This window comes from Thermobia domestica, chromosome 1 (genome assembly GCF_964235325.1).
Source record: "Thermobia domestica chromosome 1, izTheDome1.hap1.1, whole genome shotgun sequence".
In the NCBI taxonomy this organism is placed as follows: Eukaryota; Metazoa; Arthropoda; class Insecta; order Zygentoma; family Lepismatidae; genus Thermobia; species Thermobia domestica.
Window position 1 is genome coordinate 22,622,332 of NC_137454.1, and position 19,912 is coordinate 22,642,243.

At 36.1% G+C, this 19,912-nt stretch overlaps 2 protein-coding genes across 2 annotated transcripts in view; both read left to right on the top strand.

Moving 5' to 3' along the window:
• Positions 1–4,570, top strand: part of LOC145663628 (1-acyl-sn-glycerol-3-phosphate acyltransferase-like) — a 32,524-nt gene extending 27,954 nt beyond the window's left edge. The window contains exon 4 of the mRNA XM_081730075.1: positions 3,623–4,570. Within this exon, the coding sequence (XP_081586201.1) occupies positions 3,623–3,759 (137 nt within the window). The 3' untranslated portion in view covers positions 3,760–4,570. The remainder of the gene's footprint in view (positions 1–3,622) is intronic.
• Positions 4,571–11,771: 7,201 nt separating this feature from the next.
• The window catches only part of LOC145665956 (1-acyl-sn-glycerol-3-phosphate acyltransferase-like), a 35,401-nt gene continuing 27,260 nt past the window's right edge, over positions 11,772–19,912 (top strand). Inside the window, exon 1 of the mRNA XM_081733062.1 lies at positions 11,772–11,991. The gene's annotated coding sequence lies outside the window, so the exon portion shown is untranslated. The remainder of the gene's footprint in view (positions 11,992–19,912) is intronic.

A 19,912-nucleotide genomic window follows, 5' to 3' on the forward strand; every position in this document is an offset into this window, starting at 1 on the left:
TTCCTTAAATGTAAATTAATATTTAAATAAAATGTGAAAGATAACACGAGAAACACGAACATAAACATAACACGTAATATATCTATTTCGTAATAAGATCGTTACTTTAAAATACTTTACACATAGTAATAAACATTGCATAAAACGGAGCACTTCTAGTAAGATTTAACAGTAAGTGTCATCTTGTGTGCTCATTGTAAAACGAATCAAATATTTTTTATTATTATTATTTGTTACATTTTTCGATATCAGGAGACACAACCAAATGAATCAGTGTCTTGTGCTGTAGCTGGAACATTACTCTATCTTAAAGTACAATATTTATAATATGTAACGTTTCAAGAGTTAAGAGAAAAAGCTAAAATATGTACTGACTTCCGGGTGGGGATCCAACTTAATAAACAGCTTGACTATGCAGCTTTGAACACATGTATTATTCAAGAAAGTACAGACAAAATTTTGGGTACAGAAGTGAAAGAATGATTTTCATTTCAAAATTCTGATTTCCTTTTTTAATTCAAAATGAAAAAGATACTTACAAGGGAAGGGCGTGATATCACTCCCAGGTAACTGCACCAAATTTGGAGTAGGAGTAGCTAATGGGAATAGTAAAGAACGTGCGGAAGCATTCGTTTCGCATGTGTTCGGAATCAGAAATAATAGGCCCTACAATTCGGAAGAAGTATGGTCTGTCCAGTGGCGTATTTACCATTTTGTTTCGGGAGGGGCTTTACTAACTTTCGGGGGGGGGTTGCCTGGAAATGTGAAAATTCTGCAAGATATTTCATTTACTTTACTATACTAAGTAAGATTTCGGGGGGGCTTAAGCCCGGAAGCCACCCCCTAAATACACCACTGGGCCTGTCAATCAGATATTGATGTAACGGAGCCTTTGCTCGCTGTTGCGACCAATGCAGAAGTTAAATAAAATAGAATGAAAACAGAAAAAGATGAGGTGAACAGAAAATGCGTCAATTTCCGTCCTCAGTCCCACCAGACGAATGCATGTATACTAAATCTATCAACTGCTCTGCTCTTGCTGTTGCCAATTGCATATGCATCACTGGTTAGCTTAATGAAATTATATTTTAAAAATAAAGAAAATATAAACAAAAATTAATCATGGGCGTCGCCAGAAGTTTTCCAGGGTAAAAATGAAGTTGATGTATTTCTTCACACTATAAGATGTTGTCAGTACGCAAGTATTGTAAGTTTGAACCCACCTATATTTCACTTGTATGGGTGTTTGATATCTACGACGTGGCGTCCACCAATATTGAATTATTGTGTGTTTTTAAGGTGAATTTAAATATATATTTTGGGATTAGTGATGTTTAAAATGGGAAAAACTGTGGACAATCATAACAAAAATAACAGTTTGAATACATACAAGACTGTTCATTAACACAACCATGTAACGCAAAGGATAAAGGAAATATTTGAATTTGGTCTACTCACCATTAAAAAGCAGCAAAATATATTGGACAGAAACAGCCTCGTAACAACTGTATTCAAGATTCCAAATATAACTCACTCATGTTTCACAAACACTGCACTTTAATAGTGTGAACACAAAATGAACATGAACGTTGCCTATCACACATGAGACAGAACGTCTTCACTGTTTACGCACATGCCATGTTCGTAAAGTTAGTTTCCAAATTGATCTCAACAAGAATAGAAAATACCGTAGTTAACCTTAATATACCGTACATTTTTTTAACATAATGAAACAGTTGTTAACAGAAGCATTAAAGAAAAATAGAACAGACATACATATTGCCAGGAACTGTGTTCAAAAAAATAAATATGCTTAGAAACACACATACGTTGAGTCACAAACAAATGAGACTGCTTTATTAAAAATTTATTTCAATTCCTCTTTACAGATATAAAGTGGGTAATGGCAAGGGCAATTGATGATTTAGTATCCATGGATTTGCCTGGTGGGACTGAGGGCGGACATTGGAGCATTTTCTGTTTTCAATCTACTTTATTTAACTCCTTCTGCATTGGCCGCAACAGTGAGCAAAGGCTTCATCGCATCAATGTCTGATTGACAGGCCATCTGTTGGGCCCATTATTTCTGATTCCGAACACATGCGAAACGAATGCTTTCACACGTTCTTTTCTATTTGTATTACATACTCATACACCAAATTTGGTGCAATTATCTCTGTGTGACGTCAAGTTCGTCCCTTGTTAGACTTAGTAACTTTGGATCTTGCGAAAGTTTTTTTTTTTTTTTTTTTTTTTTTTTTTAACAGTGTAATATAATGGCTATAACGCCCTGGGCATCGGATATATGGTTGACAGAAGATGTTTAATAAAACTTTGTAAATAAATACGTGCACAAAGCAGAACATTTTCGATGTTTATGATATTTAACTTTCTATTACATTGCATGAAGTACATAACACCTAGATCTATAATTTTAGTTAGAGTTATTAACTTAATTGTTAGGGACATTCTTAGGATTATCAAGTGTAGGAGGCTCCCGTGAGCAGGTCATGTAACCAAAACGAAAGAAAGTAGGAACACATTTAAAATTTTAAATAGAAGCCAAATCAGAAAAAGACTATTCGGAATACGTAGTCGCAGATGAGAGAACAATGTTAAGATGGACCTTGCAGAAACAGGAATACAAAGTAGAAACTGGATGTACCTGTAGTTGGCTAAGAGGACAGAAGTCAATGGAGAGCTTTTGTGAACATGGCATTTTAACCTCCGAGTTCCTTAGGCCAGAGAGTTAGTTAGTTACTTACTAACTTAATTTTGAGTTTAAAGTCCTTTTAGACGTGTATCTACAGCTCAATATGGGATCCGAACTACATGTAGAATCTACGCCATTCGAGTTTCCACCAAGAACTCCATCGACGCTATGTGGATAGCGTACACATCTTTGGCGCGAAAGACCAAGTGGGAGTTCATGTCTTTTGAAGCCCACGTTAAGCTGTAGGTTCATGTCTCTTGCAGCTTTGCTGCTGAAAGGGATGCTAAACTCACAAGTAGTTAAATCAAAATCAAATTGATTTCTCCTGAAAATCAAAACGGCGTTGAAGTAGTATCAATCCGCATCCTGCTGCAATGTTCACTTTCTTGCGGAATACGAGGAAACCGGTATATTGTGAGTATATTTTCAATGTAAATCTTTGGGAAAGGAGTATATAAAATAAACTTTCTACATACGCTCACCCATCATAAGGTAACTTGCGTAACTGAAACTAAACATTCCTGTAAGAGTTTGATTCATGCTACACTAATCAATTGAACCTGTGTAATCCGCAATAGATATTTACACTATTTTTTAATCAGTTTTGAAAATCTGTTTTCTTACATGGCTGCTGCTATTACCAAGGGCACCCATCAGGGGGGCAAGGTGAGGCGATTGCCCCCTTCCCCTTTAGAGGAAATGGTGCTTCGGAAGATCGAAAACCCAATATATATTTTAGAATAGTTACCGCAAAATTTGAGACTACATTTGAAATATCGCTTATACTTGCCCCCCTTGGAAACCACAACATGGGCGCCCTTGGCTATTACTACTAAGAAATCTTTATGTTAAGGATAATTGTTGATATAATTCATACATTTATTTTCTTGTTTGATTAATTCTTTTTAGCTCGAGCAACAGCACAGTTTCTTCCGGCAATACCTACCAAAGGAATGACATTAGAAAATATAGACGAGCTGATGCTTAAAACAAAACAAGCCATGGATAAATGTTACAAAGATCTTCGACGTGAATTGTCCCCATAATTAGTCATTGGGTATTTTTTACTAAATAAACCGATATACGTAGCTTATAAATGAATCAAGATATTGTTGTGTCTGATATAAGTTTTATTGTTTTGTAATTGTCTTTGATAATATAAAGCTTTTACCGTAGAAGACTGCTTGCAATGAAATTTGAAATGTTTTATTTCCTTAAAATAAAGTTTGTTCAAAACCTTTTAGGGGACTCAAATGACTCCGTCACATTTTTTTTTTTTTTTATTTGTTAGCAAGTCAATGTTGTGATAGATGTGTCTAATACTTGTTGTGTAATTGTGTAATTGTTGATTTTTATATTTATTGTTGCTTAGTTCAGATCTTATCAAATATCTCCTATCGTTTGTTGTACATTATTATTGTTTGTTATTTATCCTATTGCATATGTTGAGTCTTACTTTAAGATTTATGCATCTGTGTTATGTTGTAATATCTGTGTCCATGTAATGTTTTAATATTTGTATTTGTGTATTGTATTATATGAGTGACAGGCAGAACAATACGGCCGACGCATTTGACATATTGATTCTTGTAAAAACGCCTATTCACAGTCATTGACAATTAAATAAAATATTGTTCAACAAGAAAGTTTTAGATCTTGATATTTTTAACACGATTAAAATCCCTCGAAAAAGCCTGTCTAAGATATCTAAATTTTCATTTAAAACTCCAGATTACTGAAATAAGTACATTAATTAAACATAAAATCTAGCAACTTTTCGAATCATTTTAATAAACTGATGTTTGTGAGCAAAAGATTATTTACAATAAATTGCTAAACAAGTAATTGTCCCATAAGATCTGCATCCTTTATCTTATACCGTTCCGTATTAATGTTTCATGTAAAATAAACCGTCTGAATTAACTACAAACTTTACATATACTTGTATTATTATAGCAAACATCTACCGTTGACCTCAAACATTGACAAATGGTATCTAAGTTTGTATAAATTTCTACTTTTATTTATTGTACTAATTTGAAGACCGTAAATCCTATTGAACTATGTAAAAATATATCCGTTCAGGAGGTCACGAAAAAGTTGACCTCAAAGTTAGAACATCTGAACGAACACTTGTGTCAATAGTAGGTCTAAAAGTATCCACTCTTGAATTTGTAACTCCTCCTATATCAATTTGAGGATGTTAAATCGAAAGGAATTCTGAAACATGTCAGTCCATGGGTTTATGAGGAAGATGACCTTAAATTTGGGACATCCGCTCAGCCTGTTGTAAGTATAATCAGTGTTTGAAAGGACATAAATGTACAAGTGACCCTTCTAAAACAGTGCATTGTGACCACACAACAGCCATTGTTCCTGCAAGACAACACACAACACTTTCGAACTATCCGCAATAACTTTTCAGATTTGTTTACGATTGGTGTTATGTTGCAATCGATTTCATCACCTTCTGTATTCGAGCACGAGTACTGGACATCATTCACCTATTATAATTGTTGTAACCTGGTATGATCTGGGATACTTCCAGATTTGCCCTGGGCATTGGGTCAAACTGGAGGGGAAATGAGACTAAGATGACTCACGCAAAAACTGTGTTTCAAATGACCAGGTAACTCATTAACCAGTGATTGATGTTAGGGTGGGTGCGCCATATATGGAATACGTTCCTAATATGAAATACCAGATTATTTTGTCTGCTATGTGCTGCCACCGAATAGGCTTTACGTAAACTTGTGCACAGTGTTGCCAGATCTACTGATTTTGCAGGAGATGATCTGCTTTTTCTACGTTCTACTGATCTACTGCGAAAGAAAATGAAAAGTGAACAATTTCCTGCTTTTTCCTTACTTCGAGAAGTTAAAGAAATATATTATTATTAATATTGAATTTTCAATGTTTCCTCACATAAAAAGACGAAATTTCTCTGTTATAATACACAAAGCTCTGTAGAGCATATAGTTATAGAGTTTTACTGTATATAACATGAATCCAAAGAATACAACTGTACGTCATCTTTTATATGCATTATGGTTAGCGTTTTTATGACTTTCTGGAAGATTTACAAGTAAGTGTTGTTTAGATTGGGACTTGGGTTGGAAGAGTGGCTTAGATCATTTCTCCACGATCGTCAGCAAGAAATCGTCTTACTTCACGATCACGTGTGACTGCACAACACAGTTACGTTATCGCTACGTGCATGAAAAGACATTTTCCCACTCCACTTTGCTCTTTCACTACGGTTTACGGTGATACATGTGTGTATCAAATAATATTAATATAAATCGGGACTTTTCCCTTTCATTTGCTCAATGTAGTTCATCGGAAATGAATTCTGGACTGCTTGTTTTGACTACTGCCCCCTTAATAATGGCAAATTTTATTGCCTCCCCTCGGATTTACATTCAAACGCCAACAATGTATGTGTCTACTGATTTCTCCTGTTTTTTGTCTTCGAATCTCCTGCTTTTCCAACTGGCTGGTCTGGCAATACTGCTTGTGCACTGTGTCAGCCTCCGTCTGCGTATGAATGGTTTGCTGCCGAACGATAACATAACATTTCCTTTTGTTGCAGAATAGTTTTTTGAAGAACTTGAGTTTTTCGGACGAACATTTCCAGGCTGCTGAATATACGCAAAGAGGCATATATTATTGTTGAGTTCGTGATATTTAGATTACATATATAGTGTACCATAAGGTAGAGACCTGCACGGGCCGAATTTTTCGGTCCGAGCCCAATCCAGCCCGAACGTGCCTAGGCCCGGCCCAGCCCGGGCCCGAAAAGTTTTGGAGATTTTCGGCCCGAGCCCGGCCCGGCCCGATAAGTTTTTCAAAATTCTTGGCCCGGGCCCGATAAATTTTAAAAGTTTTTGGCCCGACCCCGGCCCGATAATTTTTTTTAAAAAAATTAGCTCGAGCCCGAATCTTTCTCAAAATTTAGTACTAAATTTTACCTAACCCTCAGAAACATTTTCTAAACTTTGGTTCACAACCTGACACTTGCCTTCCGAATCGTACCATTGCCTCCTAGAACTTTGCCTGTCATAGAGAGAACAAAAACTCCATTCCCTGTAACAAAAATCTAACTTAATTGATTTTTAGCATAAAGTGAAGATGGCAATATTATTTAGCGACAGGCAAAACATTCCCACCCCTTCTTTTTATATTTTGAGTTCAGTAAAGGTCAAGGTCAGAGCTCAATTTACCGCATAATGCCTGTAATCCTCTATAGTGAAAACGGGGCCGCTAAGGAACACAAACTGTAAATAGCTATTGCATTCTTTGTAACATTTTTCACCGACACACTTCTTCAACGTTTGCCTTTCGTTTAACGAAAGTCAATAATTATTAAAGAATTGCAATTGATCGGCCCCAGCCCGGCCCGAACTGAAGAAAAATCAGTGTAGGCCAGCCCAAGCCCGGCCCGTGCAGGTCTCTACCATAAGGGCATAAAGATTCAGTACACAGAGAATCACGTAAGCATATGTAGGAAAATAACTATCCAAAATGGCGATTTTCCTAATATGGAATACCAGCAGGATTCTAATATTCAATATTCCTAAATAGGTTCATACGTATGTGAACTAGAAGTGAAGAAGAATAACTAAATTGTAAGTTATATTAGACTTGACATTGTTTTAGACAGAGCATCAGGGAAGTCTCCTAGTCGAAATGTTTCGCATTTGTGTTGTCTGTCTACAGGGTGTCCATAAAGTCTGGATACATGGGGAAAAGCATAATTTAGTCAATTTAATGCTAAAGAATAATATTTTCTACATTATTTCCGTGCTGTTCAGTGCATAATTTGATGCGCTTTGCAAGATTAAGGTGAACTCGATGTAATAGGTCTGAATTGCCGTCGATTTCAGCACACCGATTGGTAATGCGTTCTGTCAGGTGATTTAAATTTCTAATCTTCATCGAAGAAACTTTCTCTTTCAGCATATCCCAGAAAAAGAAAACAAGTGAAGAAAGGTCTGGCGAACGAGGGAACCACTTCACATGACCTCTTCTCCCAATCCAGCGAGGGAAATTGTCATTCAACCAATCTTTAACAGCTGCAGCAAAATGGGCAGGGGCCCCATCCTGCTGAAACCAGTCTGGAAGTCCCTCACTCAAACGCTCAATTTGAGACATCAGTTGTCTCTCATCATGTTTAGATAAGTCTCATTAGTTATATGTTCATCAAAGAAGAAAGGTCCTAGCACGGAACGGGGTTTCTCCAACATACTGCCTGTTTCTTTAATAAACCTGGTGATTAATTTCCCCACGGCAGTAAAACAAATAGGTTGACAATGAGGGTATCCTTACGCATTTTTGCGATAAGATCATCCTTTTCGTCCACTTAAGAGTACCAACTCGACTCGTTCTTCTTTAGTCAGTCATCATTCAATCTGGAAAAATAAAAACAAATTACTAGAATTCCCTATTTGCCCAGACTATATGGACACCCTGTATGTGGGTATCTGTTTGTGTGTGTCTGTGTGTCTCGCAATAACTTCAGAGCACATCAACCAATTCGAATAAAACTTTCACAGATTAATTATTTGTCCAAATGTCTCAACTGCCGTGTCGTATACAGTGTTAAGTGAAGAGTACAGCACGACAGTACCGTTTGAAGTAGTAAGTCCGCTACCACAACTACAGCCGTAGCATCGCAGCACACGTAGTCGAAAGTAGGGCTGTTCCGATAATCGTTTAATCGATAACAATTCGATAAAATTTCAAAACCGTTTCATCGATAAAGAATTTTAATTTTATCGAATTATCGAACTTTCGAGACTCCCGAAATGTTTGAGACTCTCGAAATGATCGAGACTCTCGAAGACTCCCGAAATGTTCGAGACTCTCGAAGTGTTCGAGGCACTCGAAATGTAAGAAACATTAGACAACTTCGAGACACTCGAATTGTTTGAAAACAGCAAATACAGAAATATATCAATATGATCGCATTTGTCGAGTCGCTTGAATATTTAGAAAAGTTTGGGATTATCGGAGTGTTCGAAAGAAACGATGTATTTGAGGATATCATAGTTCTATATAATATGTATTACATATATGCAGAGTGTTCATTTTAAAACTTCTCTCCTTAACAATGTAGTGGAGGAAAAGTTTTTCCCCACAGATCTGTACAAGGTTTAAGCAGTCTCTCAGAAGAGAGAAAGAGGAAGAGAAAACACACATCACCCGAATGGAATTGGAATCCAAGACAACATTAGTCTACTAATAGTCACTTTGCCAATTGCGCCAATAACGGAGCAGGCAGAAAAATAATTTTACATATGATTTCGACAAATACAATTTTGCAATAACTTATCAGAAGAAAAAAGTTGTTTGACTAGTTTGGCTGAAGGGCCGCGGTGGCTCAGTGGTAGAGCGTTCACCTCTGGTGCTTGGGGTCGCGGGTTCGATCCCAGCACCCGCCAAGTGAACTTTGTGGTGGACAAATACCGTGTGCGTGGGTTTTCTCGGGGTTCTCTCGTTTCCTCCCACTTTCTTCATTCCACCATTTCATTCATTTCTCATTATCACCGTCTCCTTTAGCCTAACCGGCATAAACGTGGGACGTAAAACTCAAAGATTTCATTTCATTTTTTTAGTTTGGCTGCAAGAAGAAATCACTGGAGAGGTGAAGGAACCTAATTGTTCATCACTACTTTTGATAATACCCGAAACTTCGATAATACTCGAAATGTCGGTAGTACCCGAAACTTCGATAATACTCGAAATGTTGATAATACCCGAAACTTCGATAATACTCGAAATGTCGATAATACCCGAAACTTCGATAATACTCGAAATGTCGATAATACCCGAAACTTCGATAATACTCGAAATTGCGATAATACCCGAAACTTCGATAATTTCAAATACTCGAACCGTTTCGAGTAACCGATGACAACTCGATAAATTTTCACTTCCGAAGTTCGATAGGTCTTCAGCCTTATCGAACACCCCTAGTCGAAAGCAAGGTGGACAAAAGTACTTACGAGTACTCCGCACAAAAACGATTTAGAAGCTGCCTCTACTTCATCACAACGGACCTTTACCTCACCATTGCAAGTAATTAAAAAGATGTTTCGCCTTCTAAGCCCCACCCAACAAAACCCAATCGAAACAGCCAAATAAAAGGACTTCACACTACTAAATATTAGATAGTTAATCCGAAGAATCAGTGAATGACTTGAACGAAAGTAGTGACAGTTTAAGTGATCCTATTGATGATGTTGACGATGATGAGGAAAGCGGACATTGTGGTAAATTGTAGTCGTTCAGTGCAGGGGAGAAGATTGGTTAAAATGCCCAGTTTGTAAAAGGTAATCCCACGAAATGCTCCCGTGAAAGGTGGAGAAAAATATGTTTGTGGCCATTGTTCTGCAAAGTAAAATTGGTATCAAAATTTAGACGCCATAAGACACGCTAATCCAGTATGTTTCTATATAGTTTAATATAGTTTTTTATATAGTTTTTTTATATAGTTTTTTTTTTACTTTATTTGTCGCATGTAGTTTGATTCCCGTTCTATTATTTTTATTATTGGTTGTAGCTAGTAAACATACTTATTCCAAGTTATTATAGCTACTCCAAAAGTTAAAATAAGTAGATATTATAGCCTATGACAGTAATTACAAACATAGACCTAATCAAGTCAAGTCAAGTTCGATAATTATCTTTGTACTACGTAAAATTCTGGTATTTCTGCTGTTTTATATTTTAATTATCTTAAGAATGTTATGTAATTTTATGTGCACTTGTCTTATAGATCTACCAAATATGATACCGGTATATAGGCTGCAATGCCTACAACACGACATTTGGATAATTCGATCATGGGCACGATCCCTGCTCAGACCACCCATCCTGAGTGAAGTTTTTGAGGTTTTGCTCAGTCCTATCAGGCGTATGTCGGGATGGTTCTTTCCCTGAGGTCAGGATCGAGTTCTTTCCAATTCGTAGACTTATCTTAAAGGCCGATGTGATCTCAGAGTTGGGCCTTTGCTCCTTTTCTTGAACTAATAAATAAATTTATTTCTTAAATAAGCAAATAAATTGCTCGAATACATTGCCCATGCTCTAATTATCCAAATGTCGCATTGTAGGCAGATGAGCATATTTTGTTCTAGTATTCCATTTTAAGAACAGGTAGTGTTCCATATTAGGAGTGGGGTATGCCTAATATGGAAAATTGAGTTTCTTTCAATTTCGTAATATTGTAAAAAAAATCAATAATGTGGAACAAACTTTCATACCTGTATTTTGTTTTGCAAAGGTACCACAAGTATTAGATGTATAATATTTTTATTCTGGAATACACGTTTCTGAGAAATAAAGAAGAAACAAAAAAGTATTCCATATTCGGTACCTTTACCCTACTGTCATATAGAAAATTCATACTAGTGATGCTGGGTACTGTAAAAGCAATTGGGCTATTTTTTTCTTTAATGTGATATTTACACCGCCTTCTCGTTCATAAGTTGTGATCTCCGCCAAAGGTGCAATTCTTTATCTTCCTAGAAAGAAAACATACATGCAGCTTTACGAAAATCAGAATAAAAATTTAATTTAATTAATATTACTATTTAATTACTAATTTAATTATTTTAAATGTTAGGAACAGCCTTAGCCAAATATAGCATTGTAGGGTGGCAATCAAATACAATCAAATATTCAATCAAATTGCCAAGGGCGGCCTTGGTTAGGCCTTAAAAAAAAGGGAAATGGCACTGAAGTACAGTAAAAAGAACATCAATCTGTTATCACTGAGAGCTTGGACGAACTAGGTCATTTGGCGTTTTTTTTTAAAACAAAATCTTCGCGTGTACCCAAATCCGACTTTAGTCGGATATAGTCTGCTATATCTATCAATTGAAATTATTTGTCCTAGGTTGGATATGTGAGCGAACGTGCTAACAAAGAAGTTCTAGAGTTTAAACGTTGTGTTATATAACCTAGGGAGCAAACAATGCTGTGAAGATTCAAACGAACAAAAGCAAATATTTTTGCGTAATTCTACACTGACATAACTGGTTCCCACGGAGATATTTCTCTTTCTCAATTTATTATTGGGCAATATTTATAACTACTTTTTAATTATGAAGATTAAAGTTTTAATTGCCACTTATTTCTCAGAGAATTTTCGTCACATATGTAAATTTGAGTGGAAGTGTCCAGCGAAACAAAATACGTAAAAGTCACCATTTAATCTTGGATTTTTGCTCAACTAAAGTGAAGCTAAGTTCTCTGCATATCTACGTACGCAGGTATGTTTGTTACACATGTCTTAATTTTACTTAAACCTAAATGATTTTCATGGCATTTGATTAGTTACATTTTGATTGAGTTACCATAACCTTAAGAATAACCCGAAATATATGACGTCGCGTAAAGATGTGACATGGAACCATAATTGCTGGAAAGAATTTGATTATTAAAATGTTAGATTCTTGCGCCCATCTTGCAGATGCTTTATTAATTAGGAACTTAAAAAGTGTTTGTATCAGTGTTACTTTTTGATAATTTTTCTTAAATCTACTAATGCTGACTGTATCACAAGTAGTATCGCAGTCCCTGGTAAGATTCCGTGTGTAACTGTTGAAGGCAATCAAAATATAATAATTAAATTTGCTACTTTATAGTGTATATTTTCATATAAAATAAATTGGTCCGCGGTGGTTCACTGGTAGAGCTTTCACCACTGGTGCGTAGAAACGCTGGTTCGATCCTAGATCACACGAGCTTTGTGGTGGAGAAACACCGTATGCTTGGGTTTTCTTGGGTTTCTTCCGTTGTCTCCCACTTTCTTCATTCCAACATTTCATTCATGTCTAATCATCGGCGTCTCCTTTAACCCATAGGCAAAGATTTGATACAAATAAATAAATAAGTAAGTAATGTATATGACCTGCGTGAGATTAGCAAGCAACGACACACTTTGAATGCCTTAAATATTAATTTTCTATATTTTTTCTCAAAAACTACACATGAGAATTTGAAATAGAACATCCCATTTTGATCATCTGGATTATATATATATATATATATATGGACCGATATACAGATACGTATCAATTTAGTGGAAACACATAAGATGTTCAGGTTGGAAATAGTTATGTGAACGGCACTGTGCAGTGAACTGAGCAGACAATGATTTTCTAAAATGGCCAATGTTTCTGATTGCCAAAGAGGGCAAATTGTTAGAGCTCGGTTTAGTGGTGCGGCCATCACAAAAGTGGCAAATGTTTAGAGTGTTCAAGAGGAACAGTGATGTGGGCCTTCACGACAAAGTCACATTGGCGAAGAGGAAGAGTGGTAAAAAAAAAAAAAAAACTCCGCCCTCACCGAAATAGGGACGGAATCGAGACGAGATGAGACGATACTGCATATAGTCAAGATCGACAAATAGTGATTTCAGTCTTGGTCTATCCTAGAGTCGAAAATCGTCGTCGCAATCTCGGTCTCGTCTCGATTTAAGGAGTCTCAAACCTTCAATTGGCATCTTTGAACTATCATGTTGCTAAGTGGTCAGCGTACTCACGTTTGGCATGAGAGACCTGGGTTCGATACCGTGCCTGAGCTCATGTAGTATGGATTCGACCTTAAAATGTAGTTCCATGTTTCACATATCCTCGCTGCTGAAAAGGACTCTAAACTTTAAAAAAAATCAAAATCAAATAAAAATCAATTCCGTTTAGACAGTCTTGAAATGAATTACATGAAATTAAATATGTGTGAATAGTATCATCCTACAGCTTATAATTTTCTCATTATTTTATATTTCCAAAGTATGATAAGCATAAGTATCAGAGGTCTTATCAAGGGCGCCGATCCGGGGGGGTCAGGGGGCCCGAGCCCCCCCCCCCAAAGCTCATGTGGACCCCTCATTGTATTTGTGAACATACAATATTTCGCATAATTTGAATGCAATTTCTCTTAAAATCCATATATATTCCGTCTGCACCTAAATATCCCCCCCCCCAAATTTAGAACGAAATCGGCGCCCTTGGGTTCTTTCCTCTGTCCTTCCGTTTGTTGACAGATATAAGTTCCGAAACGATAAGAGATATCACAGAAGCGGTTTTCTGAAATCAGTTCAGCAGCCCAAGAATGGATTGCATCTCCTCCGTTAATATTTTATTCAAATCGGAAGTGAAAGTATCTTAATGGGGTTCGACATCCGACTTGGAGGTTAAATTTACATTGAAGTTGCACACATCAAAATAAGAGAAAATGTTCATGTGGACTGGTGGGGAAAAGTGCATAGTTTCAGAGCTAGAACCTGGGCCGGCTCCACTATATGTGCAACACGTGCATTTGCAGCTCGATATGAAGTTTCCGCCATTCCCCATTCTCTTTCCTATTTGTCTCAGGATCTTGTTCTCAAATTCTTGCAGTCTATGTTCTTCCCTGAGAGTATGCGACCATGTTTCGCAACCATACAGAACAACAGGCGTTTTATACATTTTAAGCTTCAAATTCCTTGACAGAATTCGCGACGACAAGAGATTTTGAACTGAATAATAAGTAATAACAATGGAACACTTTGACGTGGCCGCGATGGCTCAGTGATAGAGCGTTCGTTTCTGGAGCCTGGTATCCTGGTTCGATTCCAACTCCCGCAAGTGAACTTTGTGGTGGACAAACACCGTGTTGTGGGTTTTCTCGGGGTTCTCCCGTTTCCTCCAACTTTCTTCATTTCACCATTTCATTCATTTCTCATCACCGTCTCCTTTAGCTTAACTGGCACAATCGTGGAACGTAAAACTCAAAGATTTCATTTCAATTTAATAATGAAACATTTATGTACTACGGTACATTCTACTGAAATTTTCTGTGTTCTACCTTTCACTTTTCTTTACATGCATTGTAATGTAGCACATATTTTAAAAATTTTTTTCAAGTGTTTCGGGAAAGCTGGATTACAACAATTAGTTTACTTCTTTGCTCTTATCTCATGGACATAGAATGCATCTCTGCTTCTTGTCGTGTGGTAGTTCTAGAAACTCCTTTAAGTCCTTTACGATATTAATCGCAATAATAGCTTATTTGACTTTAGGTAGTATGAACTGCGAATTTTTAAGACGACTCTGGATTTCCTTATTCACTAATTGACCCAAGATTTTCCACAAATATTCTTCTGTTGTGAGTTCTGATAGCATCTCATTGTGGGAATTTCTTATGCGAAAGCTCCATAGAAGTCATTCCTTCACAATTATTACATTGACAAAGAGAACCATGACCCAGCGTCTAACTTTTTTTTTTTTTTTTTTTTTTTTTGCGCATACATGGTCAAGTGTATTCACACACGACTTTGTTTCATTACACGTTATGATGACATGTGGCTTGTTCTTTCCGGGAACTGTGCCCTTATCAGGAAGTATTGAAGACAACAGCAGGACCGATCTGTTCTTCTTAGAGACATAGCTCGCATGGGTAAACTTTGCATCAAAGCACAAGGGTAGTATATTTTCCGATCAGTTGCGGATTTCAACCATTAACCTAGGGATGTGACTTTTGCACCTTCTCATTGTAGCAACAATTAGTGGAAGCCAGGGTTGAAAAAAAAACATGACTTTTTAAAAAAAATCTAAAAGAACGTTTTTTATGTTTAAAACATGTTTTTTTGTTTAAAACGTTTTTAACGTTTAAAACAAAGTACTTTGTTTTAAACAAAAAAAACATGTTTAAAATGTTTATTTTGATTAAAACAATAATCTAAATAGTCATATATATTACAGTTTTACACTCTCAGGTATTGCTTGCCATCCATATTCAACCGCTAGATTAAATTTCGGGAACTTCCCTAATCTCGATCCACCCATATGTTCAATTCCGGAGAAAGAAATCGGGATTTTCCCGATCTCCGTTCACAGAATATGTAGTTTAGTTTCTTTGTGTTACGTTCTACTGGTCGTCTGCAGTCTTAATCTTTAAACGCCCATTAACGCAACTACTGTGTCAGGGCTTTAAACCTCAATGGCTCAGTCTTGAACCTCAAATTAAGGATGGAAGATGGTTTTGGTACCAATTTATTCCTGAAAGATGCAGCTTTGCTGGTGTGCATTTTATGTATGTGGGAGGAGGGTAAATATAGTTTTTTTCTGTTTTTTTCAACAGTTTTTTGGTGGGCCATTCCCCCTCATGGGGGATAGATTCATAAAAATTGTTACGTGAAGCAATGAAGTAGGCTACTACATGGTAATATCGTGTATTTGTATTTCTTGCTTATATGGGGGAGAAGGGAGAAGGCAAAGTTAGCCAATTTTTGGAGTTTAGTTTTTAGACGTAAATTACATTTATTTATACAAGAAACATCAATAGCTCAGTCCTTAATTAAGCTAGAAAGATGATTTAGTGGCAAAGTATTTTTGAGGGATGAAGCTTTCCGTCAGTTGCATTTTATGGATATAGGAGGTACGTATGTACGGCCGAGAGAGGGAGGATGAAGTTGTTTTTTTTTTAATTTTTCATCATTTTTTTCATCAGGTTTTGGCGGGTATTCCTCCCCCTTTGTGGTACATCCATAAAAATTGGTATGTGAAGCAATGAAGTAGTCCCCTACATGATAGTAACCTGTATGTGTACTTGTTTATAGAGGAAGAGGGGGTCAAATTTGGTTAATTTACATTTATTTTCGGGACGGTCCCATATAACACAAGATATAATTCACTGAAGTGGTCTAGAAGCATAACTCTTGTTCGTATACATGATGTATGCAGCAAAACTGATTTGCATATGGACGTGGTACTATAGTGGGGGAGGGGAGAGAATGTCTAATTCAATAAATGTTTTTCTACGCATATTTTTTTTAATATTTCCTACATAAAACGAATTCATTCTATTTGTATTGCATCAATGGCTACCATTTCTTATATTATTGTCACAAGTATGTGGCCTACACATTAGCACCATTTTATCAGCGTAGGATGGCTGCAAGGGTTGCCAGGGCCCCGCAAGGTCAATATTTTCATATTTTTAATGATTTTTTGTCTGTTTTTCTACGAATACGGCGGGAATTTCACGAATGTTACCTCGTTGGAATTTGTGGTCTATAATCTTTCCAATGGTGTATAACTCATGATCTTGTGATAATTAGGGAGATCACCACAGCCCCGAACGTGAGAGTCTACCATTTTGTTAAAATCCCTGGCGGGTGTCTAGAGTTAATTGTGTTGTTATGCCGTAGACACTAATCATTATTAGCTACCCATGTTGGAGATAGAGATGTATCTTGAAAACTGTTCAGTTAAAATATGTCATTTGCTCCTTGTAGGCTAGTCACTGCTCTTTTCTATGAGTTGTATTGTACTTGCCAGAGCATTTCTTCTAGCTTATCATGTGAGAACTGTTCATTATTATGGAAATGATAGTGATCAAAAAATACCCAAGTTTTGAATTTGTGAATTTGGATCTTAGAATAGTGTATAGTGTGTTTAACCTCCGTTATTCTTGGAAATTAAGAAATGTTCAAATACTTCACTTGAATTTCTGTTGGTTTAGTTATACGCACACTGATGTGCAGAATTTCGTTCAGTAATTGCTGTTATAATAAGAATATAACTCTGCTTGTAATTTACTCCATGCACAAATCCTGCGGAGGATGGGTTGTTTGTTAGAAAATTAAATTAGCTTCTTCAATCTGATATTTGAGTTGTTTTAAACATGTCCAACCAACATCGAAAAAAAACACGTTTAAAACAATTTGTTTAAAACGTTTAAAACAAACTGAATAAAACAACAGCCCTCGTTTTAAACACGTTATTTAAACATTTTGTTTTAAACATATCAACCCTGCTGGAAGCTCTCTGAAGAAGCAACTCTTCGGCAATCTTGGTGCTTGTGAAATAGACCCTTATTGTCCATTGTTATATTTCTTCCTTTATTTAAGCATAGTGTTACAAGTCACTTCATTAGGCCTTTTATGTTGACTTGTTCATGTTTTACTTGCTGACCAACGTATATTTCCCCATATATTTATCCATTTGCGCCATGTGAAAGCATAGAAAACCGTGGGGTATGCACGGACCAAAATTGTGCTAAATACGTTTTGGATCTTAAATGTTCTTATAATTTCTAAATACAAAATCATGCAATAACTAAATTGTTATGAGTGAATTGAAAACATTTTAAAAATAGATGTCCTGAGCAGTGGCGAAGCGTAATCCCACAAGTAGGGTAGGTCCGACAGACTACTAACACAAATAACATTTAATGTATCATAAAATGTTAAAATGATAGTCAAAATTATATTTTCCTAATTGGATTAAACAAAAGAAACTACCAAATGTATTTATTTAAAAAAGAAAAAAACTTTCTTAGCTGTATTTCTGACACTGTTTAGAGTTGAATTTATGTGCATGTATACATAGTAGTTTTCTTTTGTTGTTTAATTTAACAAGAAAGAATTAATATAAAGCAAAAGTAAACAGAAAGCAGTTTATTATTATTATTATTATTATTATTATTATTATTATTATTATTATTATTATTGATGATCATGATGATGTTGTTATTGTTAATATTTCTCAACAAATATTTGCATGAGGAAAACACGCAATATGTATTAATGGAATATTTCCATTTAGCACCACTACAAATATTTTGAAGTGCAGTTTATTCTTTCTTCTGCTTGGGATTTGCAGGGGGGGATAAGGGGAATTTCCTCCTCATTTGCTGTATATTTGAAAATGGAGGGAGAGAAAAAGGAAATACATTCTTACAGTTAACTGTCAAATTTCTTGGATAAAGTTAATGCCCAGAAGGGGCTTTATTTGAATCAGCGCAAGATATTTGATCTTGTATTCTATAGAGTGGCATATTTAAGGGGGTGGCTTCCGCGCTTAAGGACTCACAGCAATTTTATCGCAACTTTTTATTGTTTTATATAGATTACAGAATTTTCACATTTCCAGGAATAAAGTTAGCAGAGACCCCCGAAACAAAATCGTAAATACTTCACTGATTCTATGAAATGGAAAACTCAACTAAAATTGCACACAAATATAATTATTTTATCCTATACGGTAACGTTCGCAAATTTATACACATGTTTAATGTATCAGAATTATATTCTATATGCTATTATGGACCAGGCCCTATATACCTAAATTAAACAAGTTATCACTAACAGAAATACATAATTCTACACAGAAACTTCTTACTCTGTGTTAAAGAAGTCATTTTATAAGATATTAGCATGGAAAGATGCCTTCAACGTTAAAACTAAACTCCCAGAGGCGAGCGTTCGCACCTTCCTAACAATGCGTGCAATCCTAAGCAAAAAAAAAAAAAAACTTATCTCCCTGAGCAGCATAGCCCATAAGCCTGTCTAGCGAGCTAGTGAGGCTCAGACGGAAGGAACTCCGAATGTTTGCAACCTACTTTTTTGTTACCGAAAAAACCGAAATGTAGAAGTCATGACATTATTTTATAATAAACCAAATATAAAGAAAATATATGGTAGAAAACAGGGTAGGCCCGGCCTCAGAACCTCATAGTACGCTTTGCCACTGGTCCTGAGTTGTAGACAAGAATATAAAACTAATATAGAAAATATGTGAACATAATGAAGCTCGTGGTCCGCACGGACCCCAGATGCGCACCATAAGGTTGACATTTAATTTCTTCGTGGATATGGTTTTCCTCTGTTAATGTTGATCCTAGATATTTGAAAGTATCCACTTTATCAAAAGTATTATTTGATGTTTTAACGCATCCATAATTTGCCATATTACGGTCCCGACACACTTCCATGTATTTAATTTTCTCTGCACTTACTTCTAAACCCATGTCCCTGCAAGCGTTTAATAAGATCTCTGCATTTCTTTCTATTGTTCTCCTATCATCCCCTATTAAATTTACATCATCAGCATATGCCATAACCTGGTGAATGCCGTTCAACTCTAGGCACTGGTTGCTATCTTTGATTTTCATTATAGCGTATTCCAGAACAAAGCTGAATAATGATGGCGACAACGCATCTCCTTGCTTCAGGCCATTCTCGATGTGAAAGCTCGTGGACAAAAATTTTCCTACCCGGACTTTACTTTGGAATTCATCTAAACATATCTTAATTAATCTAATTAGCTTTTTCGGTATTCCAAATTCTGTAAGAATGTTGTACAATGTTTCTTCCCTAACCGAGTCGAATTACATACATAAAGAAAAATTGACCATTAAAAAAAT